Below are 19,226 nucleotides of genomic sequence, written 5' to 3' on the forward strand. Positions count from 1 at the left end.
AACAACTTGCGGCTGTCGCTGTCGCTGTCTGCCCCCGTTGCTGGTGATTTCGAATATTTATGGCGGCAGTTAAATGAGGCAAGCGCAACGGGAGCAGCAGAGGGTTAAGGATGACTATGGGGCCAGAGGTGGCGGCGCTACAAGGTCTTTCACATGCGGCCTGCCATGGCGGCTGCGTATTTGACCCTTTTTTTTGCGCCTAGCAACAGAGAGAGAGAGAGAAGACCGTTATCTACAAGTGGGGATCTCCTCTCTTTGAGTCCGAGCGGGCGTATGGGGCGGTAGGTGGGTGAAAGGTTAAATTCAGCAAACAGAAATCAACACGCATATAAATATTTCAGTCACCCTTTGGCCTTTCCACGCCTCTTCCTTTTAGCCATCCTTTACATCCTTTTGATGGAAGCCGAAAGAGGCGTAATTTAAGACAGGAATAGAGCTGCAATTGGAGGTAAACGACGATCAGATGCCCTTCCTTTCGAAATAGTTTGATTTGGCTTGATTTCATGCGATATCAGTGTTGGTAAACGCATGAATAGTTGATTTTTGGGCTTGTATTCTGTAGTATTTCTTAAGTATTTTGCGGTATTTTAGTTTAGTATTTCTCTACATGCTGTAGGTATTTTTTATGCAATCGTTTTTAGGCATTTCTTCATATTTTTGTAGTATTTCCAAACATATTTCTATCAAATTTCTAATGGAATTCCTTAAGCCAAGGAATCTCTCGAAGAGCATCACAATGGCATCCAGCAAAATGAATGTAATTTACTCGACGCCACCAACTGATGAATGGACTGCCCCCGACTCCTTCGCCCTCCTACTACCACCTCCTTTGACCCCATTAACGGTGCCATCCCAACGCACACTCCCCCCCGCCTTTAGCGTTTGTTATCTCATTGTCAGTTGCTTAAATATTTATGCTGCTCGGTGCTGCTGCTGTCGGTGCTATAATGAAAGCAAACGCCATTATGTTATGGCCCCCTCTCCCTCGCCAAATTCCTCTTCCAATCCCAATCCCCATTACTCTTTCCTTTCACTTCTGCCAGCTTCTTCGCTTCTTTCGGTATTTCAGTATTTCGGGGCTTCCTCCCCCCTATTACCCCTCCCTTTCATTGTCTTTGGAGTAATAATTCAATTGGGCAAAAAAAAGAAGCACGCAGCCACGAGGCAAACTCCGAAAACTGGAAACTGCGTAAAGTCTTTGGAAACTGTGTAATTAATAACCCCTCCCCGCCCCACTCCACAACTCCACAACTCCTTAACCCCCTCAAGCCACCACCCAACACTCCAGAACATGGGAGCGAGTGAAAAGCAATTTTCGCTTGAATTGAGGATGTGGGCGTGGCCAGCAGGAAACGCGTTAATAAGCGGCGCCTCACAAAGTGTTAAACAAAAAAAGAAAAAAACACAAGATGAAATGAGAAATAACGAGGGCTCTCTCGCTCCAGTTGTTAATTGCAGTAACAAGAGGGAAAACAACAGACAAGCGTTCGAAGAGAGACAGAGAGAGCGAGAGAGAGAGATCTCTGACACGAAGAGACACGCAGCAAAGCACAAGAAAAAAGAGAGGCTAGAGCAGCGCTGTGGTCCGTGGAGTTCTATTCGTGTGTGTCCCTCTCTCTCACTCTCTGTGTGATCTAGCTGCATAGCAGGCACCTTTTGATTGCCGCCAATCAATTATAAGAGACGCCGTTTAAGAGTAGGAGTTCATTTCAAGAGTAATTAAAAGGCGAAAAGCTCATCAGATTGCAGTTCAAGAATCAATATTCAGCTAAAAACGAAATTCGTCCGGCTTTTGGGGCAAGTTATGGCCATGTTCGGTTGCATGCAACATCTGCATTCCAGCCATACGGCCATACGGAGCGAATTCCCTTCTGTTTTCTGTCCTGTCCTGTCCTGTCGGATGCTGTCAGTGTCTTGCGGATCTGTGAATGTAATTCCCTAAAAGACTCGTAAATATAGCTGAAAACAGCATCGGACATCAGGAGGAGACAGGGGTGAGGGGTGAGAGGTGGACAGGGGGCAGGGGCAACAGAGGGACATCTCAGAGTTTCCTGCGCCACTCGATTGGGGGCTGCTGCTTCATTCGGCGGCGGCGGCGGCGACTCTTCAAGTATTCATGCAACAGGTGTGCACTGGCGCTGCGCTCTCTACGCAATCCGAGGGGCGATCCAGGGATCCAGCGGTCCAGCGAGCCACTCATTCAGGTATTTATTAGCAGACTCTCCAATGACTGATCTATTTGAAGCGGGCCCACGGCCCACGGCCTTACGGCTTACAGCTTACGGCTTACGGCCCTAATTGGCAACTCATTAAAATAATTTTCGTGCAACGTGCAACGTGCAACTGCAACACTGGACAATGGACAAGCCGTTCCAAAGTTGTAATGCTTCAGCTTCAGCCTTTTATTTTTTTGTTTTTGTTTTTTGGCACAGAACATGGCGTTTTTTATGGGGCCGGTGGACGGTGGCCGGGGGACGGGGGACGGGGGACGGGGGCTTGGGGTCTTTTTTTGTGGGTTTTTCCTGGAACTTTTAGGACTTGACACGGAGCAGAACTATTCTTCAGCTGTGCAGCTGTTTTCCATGGAACTGCAGCATGTTGCACCTCCTGCTGTTCGGCTGTTCGGCTCTTCGGCTGCTCGGCTGCCGAAAGATACATCCATCAGATACAAATGAGGGGGCCGCCAGACCGCAGATGGATGCTCTCTGTGTCCGTGGCTGCTCTGTGGCTGTCAGCAATTGTAATAATCGATCTGCATGGCAGAGAGATGATTGATGATGCCCCCGCCTCATAACCCCCATACCGCCATTCCGCCATCCCCCCACCATGGGGTGCCACGTATCTGTTGGGTTAACAGGCTTGTATCTTTGTATCTGGAATGCCGAAAGCCACGGCGACATAATTCCAAGCACATTACATTATCGGATAATGCATTCGTTTTCTACGATATTTATATGCAAATTTCGACACCACCTGCCGCCGTCTAATGTGGCCCCCGCCCCCCCTCCGCTCCCCCGTGCTGTGCCACACACAGTTTTCGCCTGCTTTGCTGTAAATCATTAAAATTGGCTGGCAACAGCCCACGTTCGGAGGCGGCTCCGGCACCTCCTGGCACTGCAGCTGCACTGCCGCCAAAAAAACTGTCGCAGAGTTTTCCCATTTTGCATTTTGCATTTAGCATTTTCCATTTTTCCTGTTTTAATTGCCTGCCCCCGTGAAACATTCCGCTCAAACGAAAACCGAAACAGAAACCGAAACCGAAACAGAAACAGGCGGCTGTAACATTATCTAACATCGCGAATCGGGCATCGCGTATCGCGGATTTTGTGAATGGAGCGAGAAGGGAGGCGTGGCACTGGCGGCTCGGGGGCTCGGGGCTCGGGGGGGCTGGCAGCTGGGGGGCTGTGCCGCAGTGCCGCATTTCGTGCCGAAATAAAAAGCCAACGGACTGCCCAAAGTACGACTCAATTAACGGTCCACACAATTAAATTAAATGGCGACTGCCTTTGTGTGCGTGTCTGTGTCTGTGTCTGTGTGTGTGTGTGTGTGTGTGTGTCTCCAAATTGAGCAATTAAGAAATGATTTAGCGACAGTTTTGGGCGGCATTAACCGGTGGCCTATCGCCCGGATTTTAATTGAATTTCAGATAAAAGCCACACAAAAGTTGGCCAAAGAAATTTGGCAGGCAAAGGCAAGGTCTTTGGCAAAAAAAAGTCCCACTTTCGGAGTATTATATTTTAGTGAAACACCAACTTTTCTGGTCACCTGTGAGTGCTTTGGCTCCTTCTCTTGTTTGGTTTTCCTATCGCTTCTCTTCGTTTCCAAGCAATCAGCAAACCACCCTCTACTTTTTTTTTTGGGGAGACATTCTCTATGCATTTTCCCAAATTACCCAACAATTGTTTTTGGGTTTTTGTGCGGTGAAATTAAGTCATTAACTGAATGAAAACTGGGAATAAACAAACGGCTAATGACAGCCAATGGTCTGGTCTGGTCTGGTCTGTGTCGTGGCAATGGGGGCATTGGTGGCATTGGTGGCAACAGTAGCAGGTTTCTCTCACCTGCCAAAAAGGTAACAAAAAACAAAACACAAAATCCCCGCCCCAGGGAAGGTAATTTTCCGACAAGAGCGACGTCAAATAACGTGTGGTATTGACCACAAATTAACAGTTGTAACAATCCCCCTCCCCCTAGACAAGGCGGCAGTGGCAGTGGCAGTGGCAGCGGCAGTGGCAGCAGAGGTCTGCTGCAGTGCGTAATTACGGTGCACATTACACAGACGGAGCTACAGAGCTACAGAGCTACATATACTCCGAGAGCCGCATTTGCACTTAATTGTGGCGCTTAATTAGACCAAAAAGGTGCACAGCAGAGAACGGGAGAGCCACAGGAGCGAGCCATGGCCCAAAAGCCAGACCCCGCATCCCGGACCCCGGACCCCAGACCCCAGACAAATGCCCCCCAAGGCAAATGCTTCTGCCTGAAGAGGCGACTCTCTGGTGCGTGTGCTGCAACATGCAACATACGAGTATTTTACATGATATCCCACTCTGCTCTGCTCTGCTCTGCTCTGCGCCTCTCATTCCGCATTTGACAACTCAATTTTGCGTTTAATTGTTTTTTGTTTGTTTGTAATTGTTGTTTAACAAAAAGGATTTCGCATTTCGCATTTGGCCCGCTAATGATGCCACCCCCCCCTCCCAGCTGCGATGCCCCACAGAGCGTTGCACCTCTCTTCCCCCCCCCCCCCCATTAAGTGGAGGTCTCTCTGGAAAAAAACAAACCTGAAAATTTGCCAAAAACCTCCAGAAATTTCATGTGAAATTCCTTTCGAGAAGTGAACTTCTGTTGAAAATTTTCGGCATATGTCGCATCTTTTTGCGCGCATTCTCCCCCTACCCGCTACCCGCTACCCCCCAAGCCACCAAGCCACAATGCCACATTTCTGTATCTGTATCTTGTATCTGGTGGCGCCGCCGCTGGGGGTCCTGCTCCTCACTGATGCTGTCGCTGTCCCTGCGGCTGCGCCTGCGCCTTTGGCTTTGCCTTCAATTTAATTTTTATTTCAATTTTGCAGCCGTTGACCAAACAACAAAAAACAAAACAAAAAACACCCATTAAAAATGGAAAGACCGAAGCTTTAGATACTCTTCGAAATGGTAGATGGATGGATAAAGTCCCCACGATCTGGGATTTTCTTGGAAAACCATAGGTTTTTGTTGGATGTTTCTTTGGGATATATAGGACATGTCCACATACCATATATAACCATCTTTATTCACTCACTCCACTCATTTCTGGGAAAAGAAAATGTTTCTTTGATTAAAATTTGTTTTTCCCATCGATTTCTTCAACGAAATCTATATAATATAGTGCTACGATCCTTGCACTTGGAAATCCTCAAAACAGAGAGAAAATGATCGAGAATATACTTTATTTCGATTCGTTCTCTCGATCCATGGATCTACCCTCCTCCAGAGGGTATTCACATTTTTCTCAGTGCGTTTTTGTTAACGACTTTCGGAGACCTGAACTTCGGACGCATGTTGCACATTGTTGTTGTTGTTGTTGCTGTTGTTCATTTGATTATCGCCACTGTCGGCATGTAATTTATTATATTGGCTTGAAGACCCGATGGAGTGCCGACCGATCTGTCGCTGGGGCCTGGCCTGAGCTGGCCCTCTTTTTTATGGCTTTAACCTTTTGCCAGCCGCCGCGTTGCTGACATTATTTAATTTGTCATTTAATTTTTGTGCGTTTCTTTTCTTTTGCTGAACGAACATGCGACTGCTTTCTTTCTCTTTCTCTTTCCCTTTGTCTTCCTCTTCTTTCTGTTTGGATGTGCCTCCTGTTGACTGTTTTTTTTTTTGTTCTTTGACGGCCATATGTTGTCCTCGCGAAAATTTGTACGAAACTTTTGTAATGGAATATTTGCCATACGAGCATGGGGGGATTCCTCTGTTGACGGTTTGACTTTTGGCCCACATCTGCTGCCACTTCCTTATAAGACGACAGGGAGGGGCCGGGGAGGGGACGGGGAGGGGACGGGGTTATCCAGTTCACCCAAGGGTTACCCGTTGCCCCTGGTATCGATAACGGACTGCGCAGAACTTTCACCGAAAGCAGGCGATAAGAAAGGAGCTCCGATGATCTTTGAGATCCGTTGGATGGCGATGCCAAATGCCTTACGCAAATCCCGCAAATCGCAAATCTGCGGTTCAGCAATGTGACACTTTGTTGCAGATCTAAGGACGGGGGAGTACTGGGATCAATTCCTTAATCAACTTTAGTCCTAGCTTTAAGTCGGATCTCCTGTGGACTCTTTGCACTTACAAAAATCTGCCAAGTTGGCGGAGTGTTTGCCAAGTTTTCCTTTCCTTTCCGCCTGCGACTTTGATTACTTCACGTTTTCTCTGCTGCTGTTGCAAATGGGAGCTGCCTCCAGCCCTGTGCCCCTGCCCCCTGCCGCCTGCCTCCTGCTGTTGTGGCTGGCTGTCTGGCTGTTTGGCAGCAATCGCAGATACAGCAGATACATATTGGCATAATGCCATTAAATGACGTTGACTTCTTGGCAAAGTAAAAGCCAAAATCTGTTGAGTGTCAGGAGAGGCGGCGGAATAAATTCAATTATGCAAAAGAGCAAGAAAATTCAATTTACCAAGCAGTAGTCCCCCCCTCTCTCTCTCCCTCTTCCACTCTGTATCTGTCTCTGTCTCTGGCCTAGACAGTGCGTAGAATTAATGTAATGTCAACTGAAATTATTATTTATTTGTTTGCGACACGAGAGAGAGGGAATTAAAGAAATAAAGACATAAAGAAATAACGAAATATAGAAAGTTTTTCTCGCGCTCCCACAATGGAAACATTGATTAATTGCTGAAAACAATTAGTGGAGTAACACGCTTCGCGCTCTGCGCTTTGATGGATGGCGACTACCCTGGGCAGGAGCGACCAGGGTTACCACATAAATTAGGCATAAGCCGAAAGACCAGATAGCCATCGCAGAAGCCGCCAGAGTGGGAATCCTCTTCGAATTTCGAACAAATAAATAAACAAATGAAAGAACAAAAATGTATCTCCATAAGAGTTATCATTTTTAATAGGAAGCCGCTCCGCACCGCACCGCAGCGTTTTTAATTCTCATTTAATATGCAAAAACAGTCTGCGGCAGAATGTGGTGATGAGATTTCCATACCAATAGAATCGGACATGCCGTGCCCCATCCAGCGGCAAATGTCTCAATTATGGGGCCACAAAACAGCTGCAGCTCTGCTCTCGGAATTTGCATAACAATGCCAGCAAATTATCTACTAAACATTCGAGTAATTATATCTGTGGGAATTATGCATATTTCCGAGATACTCGTATTTCATGCCACAGAAGAGTGGCAATCTCTCCGCGTCGGTGTCGGCGTCAGCGTCGGCATCCACGTCCACGTCCGCGGCTCATTTAATGTTTGAAAAACGTCTTAATTGAATTTCGGAATTTCGGCATTTGGGAATTTCTTCGGAAAGCAGCACCAGAACCAGATAGAAACCTTTTAGCCATTCAATTCAGGGCCTATTCTCTTCCACAAATTGAAATATTTAAATGTCATGTGTGGCAGTGGCAGTGGCAGGGGCAGCGGGACAGAAGGTGACAACAGTCTTTTATATGCCACATGGCACACGATTTTTCAGGTCAGAGTCTGAGGCAGAGTCGGAGTCGGAGTCAGATCCCCGCGTCGCTACGTTTTCTTGATCTTTATCTACGGGAATATGGGTTCCGTTCGGTTCGTTTGCTCCCCAAAATGTTGCCCTTTTGCTCATTAGGTTTATCACACAACAGAAACATTTCACCTTCACTTCGGGAAAAGGACTTCAGGGCGGGGCACGGGGCAGGGGGCAGGGGGCAGGGCGTAGATACTCGGGTATCTGTGTATCTATGGCCGCGCGGCAGGTAAATAAAGTTTCAGTTTCAGTTCCTGTTTTCGAGTTTTTTTCTCTCTTTTAGTGCCACATGATAAATGTTGTCGCCCTGTCGTTTATTCTCGTAATTCTCAGGTGTTTTTGTGTTGTCGCTTCTTGAAAAGAATTTCAATTTCCTCGGGGGCAAGGGGCAAGGGGCATGTGGCAAGGGTCTAGCGGCTAGGGGCTAGGGGCATGCATTTCAATGATTTCTCCTCTCTATTCAAATGCGTTTCACAATTAATCAAAAGCTAATTCTCCCCCAAGGGATTTGCCCATTAGTTTCTGCTGAAAAGTTGCTCTCTGATTAATTGGGGCTTTTCTTTGGAGTCAAAATTTCATTAAGTTTTCCTTGAAGACTTGCCAGTTTTGCAACTTTCAAGCGGAGTGGAACGGAACCACTCGATGGGAACAAAAAACTTTGGCACTCGAATGACAAATGGAAACCGCAGGAAAATGGCAGCAGGGAAACCCGTAGGAATGCGTGCGCCATTTCCCAGGAATAAAGGACCCCCACTGGGTGTGGGTGTGGGCGTGGGTGTGGGCGTGGGCGTGTCACAGTACATATTTTACAATATTTATTGCTTAGGCGAAGCGGCAACTTTCTGTTTTTGCCTCAAAAGTTGAATTTTAATTAGTTTTTGTTGATTTGCCGCATTTCGCATTTCGCATTTCCATGGAAAAACTTCGGAGCCGCAAGCATAGATCTTGTTGTGTGTGTGTGTGCGTGTGTGTGTGCCACGCCCACTGCTGCCGCCTTCACGCTAATTTGTATGTCGCGAACTTTATGGCCTGAAAGTCAATTAGGCTGAAAACTTGGCCTCTTCTGATTTTGAGGATTTAATGAAGCGCAAATCAAAATTTGAATGCCCCATACAGAAAACAGATACATAGATACATATGTATCTATGGGATGCCCTGTTAATTGGTGCAGAAAGCTGTGTGTTTTCTTTATTGTTTGGAAAAGATATTTTTTTTATGAGGCATCCAAAAAAACAGCTTATGCCCCCTAGAAATCGGAATGTTTTATTTATGAGCCCCAGAATTGAAGAATATTTTTGGATTGCCATTTGGGAAATGTATAAAATTCTTGTTCCAGCGGACACGCCCACTCGAGCCCCCGAGCCCCCGAAATGGAAAATGTTTGTTTCCCTTCGTTGATTATTTATATGGGACATTAGGTTAATCTGATGGATACACCAGGCGGGGTAGTACGTACGAGTATCTGTGGAAATACATTCTGGAAATTCTTTTAATAGTTTTCGATGAAGGGATTTGGGACTGCCATTGAGGTGTGGCATCGTTTCGTTTCGTTTTGATATTTAAATTATAATTTTCCGATAATAAAAAGTATATTCTATCCACAGTCAAGCGCGGGCTATCGCAAACCGCACAAAGTGCGTGCTCCGCAAATCGCAAGATTCTTACAATTACGTATTCTTACGTATAAACCGGTTGTTTTTTGTATTTACAAATTTAAAAATCAACTTTCACATGTCTTTATGCATTTAATGAACTTATTTCTCATCGTATCTCAGATTTGACTTCAAACCAACAACAAATAGCACAGCACCGATTGCTATCGATTATCGATATCACGGGCTACAGACCTCCTTTGTTGCCTAATTTACGAATTTTTTGTTTTCTCTTGATTTTAAACAATACTATTCCCAAAACGATGCCATAGATAATTCTTTGACTAACTTTTCCCCCACTCCCCTCCCCCGTCGAATGCTCCAATCAGCTGTATCTAGGGCTAGGAGAGGAGTTCTTCTTCCCTGTATCATATCTCCTTTCTCGTAAAATAGAAAAAACAGAACTGTTGACACACACGGAAATAAAAAGAACAAATAAAAGTCCGTAAACCGAAAGTCAAGTCAAAGGCAAATGCCTAAATGCCATACATAGTAAAAGACAATTAAACAAACAAGAGCCCGTGCGCCGTCGTCTCCGTCGCTCCGTCGCTCTATCGTAAAAAGTGTAGAAAGAGAGGGAGAAAAGGAGAAAAGACATAGACATTTTACTGTTTTACCGTTGATCCATATCTCCCGACGACCGACGACCGACGACGCGACGGCCGACGATGCGACGACCGACGACGCGACGACCGACGTCCGAATGCACTGCCCTATGCAAATGCAAAACGTAACCAAAGGACAGCGTGAGAATGAGGGAATGCGGGAGAGAGCCGATATCAGGGCACGATCGAGGCAGGGCAACAGTTACACACGAGTCTTATCTGCGTTCGTCATCTCTTAATCAAAATTTAAACAGTAGAAACAGGCGACAATGTCTCATAAAATAGAAGCAACGAAAACAAATAAAAAAATAAATAAACTAGAAATGCAGTGTGGAGCGAGTGCTGGAGGGCTGACCAGGTAGGGGCGTCGTAAAAACATATTTGAAATGAAATTAGTTAAACATTTAGGTGTCAAGAGTAAACAGTGCGACGGCCAGGCAGTGCCCAAGGGGCGGATGGCAGAGGGGCGGAGGGGCAGACGGGTGGACGGGCGGTGTGAGGACACAGGAGCGGAATCGCTGTCGGCAGTCGGCTGTCATTGCTGTCGTTTTCAGTTCATAAAATGTCTGTGTTTTTATGATCTTTGACCAGAAAGAGGAAAATACAATCTACTGCCACACCCCCACTCGCCCACCCCTCTAGAATGAAGTCTTAATGAATAGGAGTCGACTGCCGCCCCCGACCTCCTGCCACCTGCCACCTGCCACCTGCCACCTGCCACCTACCGCCTGCCGCCTACCACCTGTTGGCAGGAGTTTGGGAAAATTGTTTTACCCCACGACTCGGACGACTCAGGCCACGATTCTTGGGGGAGAAATGGCCTTCTCCGGAGTGCATTTTATTGTAATTTATAATTTGATTGCCCGATCTTTGGGTTTTACGAATGGAAATTACGGGGGGGGGGAATGGCTTTAATGATCGTGTGGTCGAATGGCAGCTCGATTTCACCTACATTTTAATTTAATTTGCTTTCCACTTGAATGGCAGTCCGAGTGCGGGAGTGCGGGAGTGCCGGTAGTTGGCGGAGTACTAGTTAGAGCCATTAAATGGATAGTTTAGGACCTGCATTCGGATGCCTAATGGAGGCCTGTTAGATGGCTGGATGGATGCCATGATCCAGGCATTAAAATTGCAAGCTAATTAAATTTACCTCGAATTTGAGGTATAAAGACTCGGAGCCTTGGAGCCTTGGAGCCCTGGTGCCCTGGTGCTTTGGGGCTAGAATGTGCCTATAAAATAGAGAAATACATTTCTCCCTAATTTCATATTCGGCCACCCACTCAAATCGTTCCATTCGAGAGCATTTCTCCACTCCACTCCCCCGAGACGGCCGCACAGCGCACTTTCCCAGGGAAAATTTAATGCCAACTGGCGCTCATAATTATCCGCTGGCATGGATTTTCAATTAGGCGAAATTTATATGCGTTTCGTCCCGTTAGTAAATTTCAAAATTTTCACTTGATTTTCACACTATAAATACTTGTACGCCCCCGTACCCGCCTCAGCCCCCGCCCCCCACCACGAAGCAGTATCGTTTGCCGCCTTCTCGATGCGAAATTTCACAAGTTTTTCATTTATGTGTGTGTGTGTGTGTAGTTTTCCCCCGTCGGCCCCACCCCCACTGCCCCCACTGTCACTTGCTAATGAGGCGAAAAAATTGATTTTTGAACAAAATAGGGGAATGGCAATGGAATGGCAGTGGAATGGTGTGCTGTGGCGGCTGTTTATGGTTTGTGGCATGAAAACTGAGTCTAAAATTTCCTTTGATGTCTCCCCCAAAAGAAGAGACAATGTTTGTCTGCCGCTGACGTTTGCTGCCTCCTCCTTTGATCTTCTTGTGGCAGTCGGCAGGCGGCATGCAGCAGGCAGAGCCCCAAAGGCAGACGCAGACACAAGACACAGACTCTGAGTCGGCGCGGAGTCGAATATCGTTTCGAAAAAATAATTAGTAAACGAATGAAGCGAAATTAAACAACATAAATCGTGATTAAAAGAGTGCCAACTATTTTAATCAGCATTCCCATTAGTTCTTCCCCACCCCGACCCCCCCAACCCATCCCACTCTGAAACGGGGGAGGCCCGCATCTTGTGAAGAGCCTCTGTGTGTGGTCTTCCCCCCAGGCCAGGGATCGGCTTGCCTTAATTGATTAAAACAAAAAAAAACGAGAGGGGGGGAGGGCCCGAGAATCCATCGAGAAGGAGGAACGACGAGCGATGCTGCTGCCACAATAAAAATGCAAGCAAAATGTAAACAAAAAAGTGAAAAATATTATGGAAACACACACAGACACACACACACACACACAGAAAGAAATCATAGGAGGAGGAGGGGAAGGAGGCGAGGGCTGTGTGTTTTGTTTGCCTTTTTATGGGCTGCTTCAGGCCACAGTGCGTTTTCCTGCAACAATTATACGAGTCAGAGAGCAGCAAAAACCGAGGAAAGCCAGAAGGAAAACCTAGAAAAATCCATCTACTCATTTCCGCTTACAGATTTGAATATTTCTGAATGCGAAAAAAAACACACACAAGAAAACAAAAAACAAAAAACCGAATCACATTGCTTGCGGTTTTAGCATAAATTTCATAATCATAATCTTCAGATTAGTCATGTATTTGCATGGGCCCCTGCCCCTGCCCCGCGTCCCCCCCGCCACCCTCCAAAGGGGAAGCGCTAACGAGCCATGGGTTCTTCTCCATGGAATCCCTCATGGAAGCCCATGAGTCAATGGTCAGGGAAGGCGATGATAAACGAAGCGGAAAATGTAGGAAAATTCGCTCGGAGGAAGATGAAGATTGATCGTACACCATAAGATCTCTTACCCGAGACTCTGATGGAGTGCTGAAGAGCATTCCGGGCAGTAGAAAACTATTTCCCAATTCACAGAGATTTTTTCTATGATTTTAAAAGAAATTTATATTATATAAGCTCCTCCTACTCCTTTCAAATGGCATTTAGCGTAGCATAAATCAGGCCATAAATAATTTCGTCTACGATTGTGAAAGTATTTGTGGCGTGGCAAGGACAATGCCAGAGGAGTCCCCGAAGAAGCGGCAACTTAAATAAATTTATTTGGAATTTATTCCGCCACAGCAATAAAAAATATCGAAAAGTAGGCAGCAGAAAGGAAGGAAGTAGCCCCTGCCTCAGCCCCTGCCCCTGCACCAGCCCCGGCCACAGCAGCTGCTTTTGTGTGGCACCGACTGCCCCTCTCCCTCTCCTGATTGTTCCCCTGGACATACTCGTATTTGTTGTTGCCATAAAACATTCATTCAACAGCCGCACAGCCGCACAAAAGTCAGACACGAGTCCTTTTTTTGTTGGGTCTTCAAGACCTTTCCTTTTTATTTTTTATTGCGAGCATTGTGTGTGCCACAAATTGTTGTAAATATTGGCAGAAAATAGGAACTGTTACCCTTTATATTCCGTTATTATGGGGTGTCATAGAGGAGCATAAATTGTACAGAATATGCTGTGGAAATTATCAGGCGGTTAACTTAATCCCACGGCCATAAAGCATAAAAGTAATATATGCGGGCGCTACGTGTCGAGTGGCCAAACGGGGGCTTTGGGGACTACCCCAGGCGCAGGGGCATCCAAAGCGAGGGGGGAGTATGGTCCCATAACTTGGGAAGAGTTTCCCCGATAGTGCAATGATACGATTACGAGGAGCTCCTTGCTCTGATTCATTCGTAAATGTCTCTATTCGTACACCTTCCCCAATCACCCAATAGGCCAGGGCCCAACCCTTAACGAGCTGTGGGACACCGATTCATAATAAAGACATTTAGGCGGTGGGGCGGGGCGGGGGTTTGGGGGGGTTTGGTGGGTCGAAAATGGTATGCATTGTATTTTTGTGTGAGTTTTGTTTGAGAATGGGAATGGGAATGGGAATTGGCAGAGAGCGTGGGGAATATTTATATTTTCCCAGAAATATGTGTCGCTTGAAACCTCTCTTGCCCCTGCCCCTGCCCCTGCTGTTGCCCCTGCCCCTGCTCCCGCTCTGGCCTGGCATTTTGTGTGTTGTCGAATTTTGCATGCCATTTGATTAATTGCCATGCAAATTATGGTGTAAATATAATAACATTTTATTCAGCTGTCAATTGTGTGGCAGAGAGCGAGACAAACGAAACAAAGCAAGGCCTAGACATGGGCACGACATGCAAAAACTCAATTTAGAGCCACAGACAGAATCAGAGGTAGAGCCCCCAGAGCCCCCAGAGCCCCCAGAGACCGAGAGCCCCAGAGACCCAGACCGAGGTAGAGACCCCACCAAACCCCTGAGATGAAGCGAAGTGAATGGCAATTCGCTGCAGTCTCCAGGAGGCACGACTTTTTCCTGCCTGCCCCATTCTGCGGCACGGCTGCGCATTCGAGGGTATCTCCAGAGCCGAAACGAAAGCACGGCACGGCAAAACAAAGCAACAAAGCGGCTCGACTCGGCTCGGCTCGGCTCCGCTGCTAAGCTCCACCAAAATTAAGACATTAGTCAAATTTTTTTGTTTTTGTTTTCTCAGAGCCGGGGCCGGCCCCTGCTAATCCCTTGGCCGAAAGGCAGCCCGCAGGTACTTCCATGGAAGAGAGTCCATGGGAGTCCCTTGGCCAGTTCCCTGTCCAGTGGAGTGGCGAGTGTTGCAAATTAGTTGACACGTCGTTTTGGGGCACACACACACACACACACACACACACACACACACCACACACAGGAAACAACCACAGCAGACATTTGGCGCGACAAAGAGACGCCTCTCGCTCTCTCTCGCTCTGTGGACGCGGATAGAGTCGGCATGAATAAAGTCATTTCCATTCCATTCCTGGATTCCATATGATGCATGCCGCATGCCGCACTATGCCCTCCGTCCCCCCTCTCGTCTGCGCTGCTCCGCTCTCTGCTCTATAATTAGCCTCTAATAACGCAAGGGGCACCCATCGCCAGGCCTGAACCGAGCAGAACCTGGGGCTTCGTTTTGGCCCGCAGTTGGGTATTTTTCATGTTTTTTTTTTCTTCGTTTTTTTCGGACTGCTTCCACTACGACTATAATGACTTCCAATTTGCCCTGAAAAGCGATTCCTGGAAATCAAATACTCGCAAACGGCTAAATGCCATGCCATATTCCATATCCCACATCCCCCCGTCACCCTCACCCCCTCACCCTCCTATACCATGTGGAGTCCATGTATGCCGCCCGATGCTCATGTGGATGGATGGATGGAGGGATGGATGGAGGGATGGATGGTGGCTCCATGCGGTCATTTGGCATTCACTTTGTGTTTTATGATTACTTGATTTTGGATATGGATTAAGGGGCGGGGGCGGGGAGGGGGTTGCCCTATGCAGAGACATTCTCGAGGGTGTTTTTGCTTGGGAAAGTTGGGGGGAAATTTGCATTTAAGGAAATTAAATGAAGCAAGTTTTTAATGAGAGACGGTTTTCCCTTGAATTTGCTTGCGTTTTCCTCGTGATTTCAAGGATCTAATGAAAGGGTTCTATGGAAAGTCCTTCTCTGAATTCCGTTTCCCCTGAGCAGCAATGGGGAATGGGTTCTGGCTTCATTTTCCTGCGAATCCCCTTCGCTTTTCCGCTATTATTTCTGCTCTTTCTCTGCAATGTCTTGCTATTTTCTTAATTAACAAATCAAAGTGATCTTTTTTAAAATCTTTCAGGCAATCAGTTTCCAACAAGAGAGGATTTCCCTTTGTTTTTCTCCTTTTTCCTCCCTTAATCCGATCTTCCTATTATAATAAATTCAATTGAATCGAAGACTTTGGTTTTCTTGGATTTTCTCTGTACATTTCACGAATCAAATGGAAGATTTCTTGGGCAAAAATCAATTCCTAATGACAGGGCCTGGCTTTTTAATATACATATTTCCTTCCGTTTTCCTTGCTTCCTTTCCTGCGAGTGGGTACTCCCTGGGTTCTCGGATTAAATTAAAGAGTTCTCTGATTCTCCGACTCTCTCTCTCTCCCTCTCTTTCTCTCTCTGTGGCAGAGCATCCTCTATCGTATCTGGCATCGCTTCTGCTTGCAGCACGCCCACTGCTTTATATTTTCATAAACTTTTCCTCATCTAAGGAGACGCCTCCGCCTCGGCGACTCCTCAGCGACTCCTCAGCGAGTGGGGGACTGGCGGGGTTTCCTTTTACAAGCGCAGAGACAAATGACTGGCGATGTGGCAGGGCGATAGTGCAGCAGCAGCAGCAGCAGCCGCAGAAGGAGGAGGAGGTTGCATCTGGAAGGGGAACCAACGCCTAAGAGCTGCCACAAAGAGTTATGTGCAGAAATTAAATTTGCAAATGCTGCAAAGGGAACGGGGGAAACGGGGAATGGGGAAGGGCGCTCCCTGCTCTGCCGAAAAGCAATCGCGAGGCATGCAACACACGCCCCAAACATCAGTTTGATAAATTGATATCAGCGATCGATGCACACACACACACACAGGGATGGGGACGAGGACGAAGACGAGGCTGTTGTGCGCCCCCAAAGATTATTGTCTTTTTTAATTGAAAAAAACGTTTCAGGGGGTATCTAGAGAGGGGATCTGTTGCACCCCTCCCCCCCCATCGTCGCTTCCACTTACCGATCGAACCATCCAGTGAGTAGGCATTCCGCTGCCATGCCCACGTGCATAGATCACAGGTGGTCAAGCCATCAGCGGCTACGCTTTCATCCAGAAACGGAGGACGCGGCGGTGGCGGCACAAAGTGTCCATTCCACAGGCCATTCTCGCTGGCATCGAACGCCAGCGGCGAGTCGAAGGTGTCCACCTCGATGGCGTTGGCCCACCAGTCGTCGTCTAAGGGATTGTATCCACCAGCCCCGGCCCCGGCCCCAGCCCCGGCCCCGCCAGCGAGGGATCCGACTCCATCTGGCTGGGGCGTTGGCGGCATTGGTGGCGGCGCCGGCAGCTGGCTCTCCGCCAGCGAGTCCAAGCGGGAATTGGGGAACACGGAGCGCATCGTGGTGGTGCCGGCAGCGGCGGCGGCGGCGGCGGCGGCGGCGGCGGCGGCAGCATCCTGGTAAATGTCCGCGCCGCCAGCAGCGGGCAGACGTTGAAACATTTTATATGTACGCCTCAGGCGGAGAGAAGACGTGGCCTCAGACGGATCTCCTCATGGAGCGGCTCTCTGCTGCACAGTCTGCAAGGGAGGGGAGCGGAAAATCAAACCAAAAAATTATTAATAAATATTGGCAAATATTGTCAAATTTGTTGGCCCCAAAAAGTGAAACCTGCTGCAGTGGCGGGGCTGGTGGGACTGGGGCAACTTTGACTCTTTTTTGAAAGTTGTTTTGCCTGCCACATTGCTGCTGGTGGAATATCCTTATACGTACTCCATACACCCGACCTCATAAGCCATGGACACCCCCGACCAAAAGACCTACCTATGTATAAATGATACGGGTTCCACCCCAATTAATAATTCCACAATAAAGACTTTAAATTGCCTCGCGATCAACATTGTTTGGGGCGTGGCAGATGGCTATGGCTGTGGCTGTGGCTGTGGCTGTGGCTGTGACTATGCAAACAGCGTCGCCTTTGGGTGGAGACAGGTTTTCACCCAAAAATTAGCCTCCCCCTGGCCACGCCCCGCGTCGACACACATTAATCAGCCAAAAAAAGAAAAGCCACAAGGCGGGTGCACGGCTGACACTAATGAAGTTTCCCAACAAGATTACAGAAATATGATAAACACAAAATGGCAAAAAATAACAAAAAATAACAAAAAATAGCATGAAATAAATCAGCATTAAAAGAGCTGCTTCTGGCTTCTGTGCTGGCATTTTTTTGTTTACACTACGCCTCGAATGCGCGATAAGCGGTGCAATGAATGCACAGAAAAAGCGACGATATTTCGCACGACAAGTCGCAATTTGCTGTTCTCTTTCGCGCGCTCTCTCTCTCTCTCTCTGTGCATTTCGATCGTGTCACCTACGCTCCTCGCACTGCAATCCACACACTCGCAATTCCTTCAGTTCGTTTGCTCCTCTCTCTCTTCAACTTTTCAGTAGCAACAACAACAACAACAAGCCGACGACAATCGGCTCTTGCCTACGAACTACGGGAGCTTTATTTGTTATATTTATTGAGATAAGCTTTGTGCTTGTTGTTGTTGTTGTTGTTGCATTGCTTTCGCGAAATTCATTTTTGAGAAGCTTTTGTTTGCCAGGTGCCGGTGCGACTCCTTATCTGCTATCGTACGAATGAACTAACTAACGGGACTCTGACTTTGCTGCGTTGATTCTTTGGTTTTATTTTGTTTCATTTACCTCTTGCTCTACCTCTGGCACAGTTCAACTATTACTTAGCAAACTCCCACAAATAAATCAACATTAAACGAGTACTGACCAGAACACTCGCATTTGTAGTTCAATGGGTCAGCGTTACACCGCTGGAAACAAAAAAAAACAAAAAAAACCAAAAAAAAAGTGAAACTCCAGCGGCAGACAAATGTGCTAATCAAAGTTTCGGCCATCGGCAGCAGACCCACAGATCATCTGAACAGAAATTATATATCTTTTCACTGTGATTTATAAGCCGGCAATTACAACCTCTGATCGTCTGATCGCCCATTATGCAAAAAAAAAAAACACACACACAAACACAAAACAGAAAACAGAGAAGAAAAAACCCATTCAAACAATGGAAACTTTGAAAGAAAATAGTGAATAAATACGAGAAAAAAAAGAGAAATACCGAAATACTGAAATACCAAAATCATTTATCATAATCATTGTGATTGATTCGTTGAGGAAAAAAATCAAAAATATCACAAGTGAATGAAGAACAACAACAACAATTTTTATGATATACGAGTACCAGTACTGAGTACTGAGTACTGAGTACCGAGTGCCGAGTGCCGAGAGTATCGTTTCAAAAGGCCGACGGGCTGGATTGGACCGCTGCCGCTGCCACAGATTCCGATTCAGATTCAGATTCGCGCTCATCAGGCGTATAAACGGGGCAACAATTGTTTGGGGGTTTTGTTGTTGTATCACGTCTTTAGCTCACGTTTTGCTCCATTGAATCACTCACTCATTCGGCGGCCTTTCGGCCACCAGCATGATCAAGAAATTGTTTTATTCGGCCACTGACCGACGGGAGTAGCAATTGAGCAGCCCACGGACCAGACCCCACACCGCAGCGAATCGTAGGAGGGGCAAAAGGGTCTCCAGGGGTCGGATATCGCAAATATACATACATATGTACATATACAGTATTCGGACTGTGGGTCTCTGTTGCGGTCAATGCGTTTGAAACTTT

The 19,226-nt window shown here is 47.0% G+C and overlaps 1 protein-coding gene across 1 annotated transcript in view; it reads right to left on the minus strand.

Moving 5' to 3' along the window:
- LOC6900960 (uncharacterized) overlaps positions 1-19,226 on the minus strand; it is a 71,153-nt gene that overhangs the window by 11,595 nt on the left and 40,332 nt on the right. Inside the window, exon 3 of the mRNA XM_015186940.2 lies at positions 16,545-17,103. Coding sequence (XP_015042426.2) covers positions 16,545-17,025 — 481 coding nt within the window. The 5' untranslated portion in view covers positions 17,026-17,103. The remainder of the gene's footprint in view (positions 1-16,544; positions 17,104-19,226) is intronic.

This window comes from Drosophila pseudoobscura, chromosome X (assembly GCF_009870125.1).
Source record: "Drosophila pseudoobscura strain MV-25-SWS-2005 chromosome X, UCI_Dpse_MV25, whole genome shotgun sequence".
Classification (NCBI taxonomy): domain Eukaryota; kingdom Metazoa; phylum Arthropoda; class Insecta; order Diptera; family Drosophilidae; genus Drosophila; species Drosophila pseudoobscura.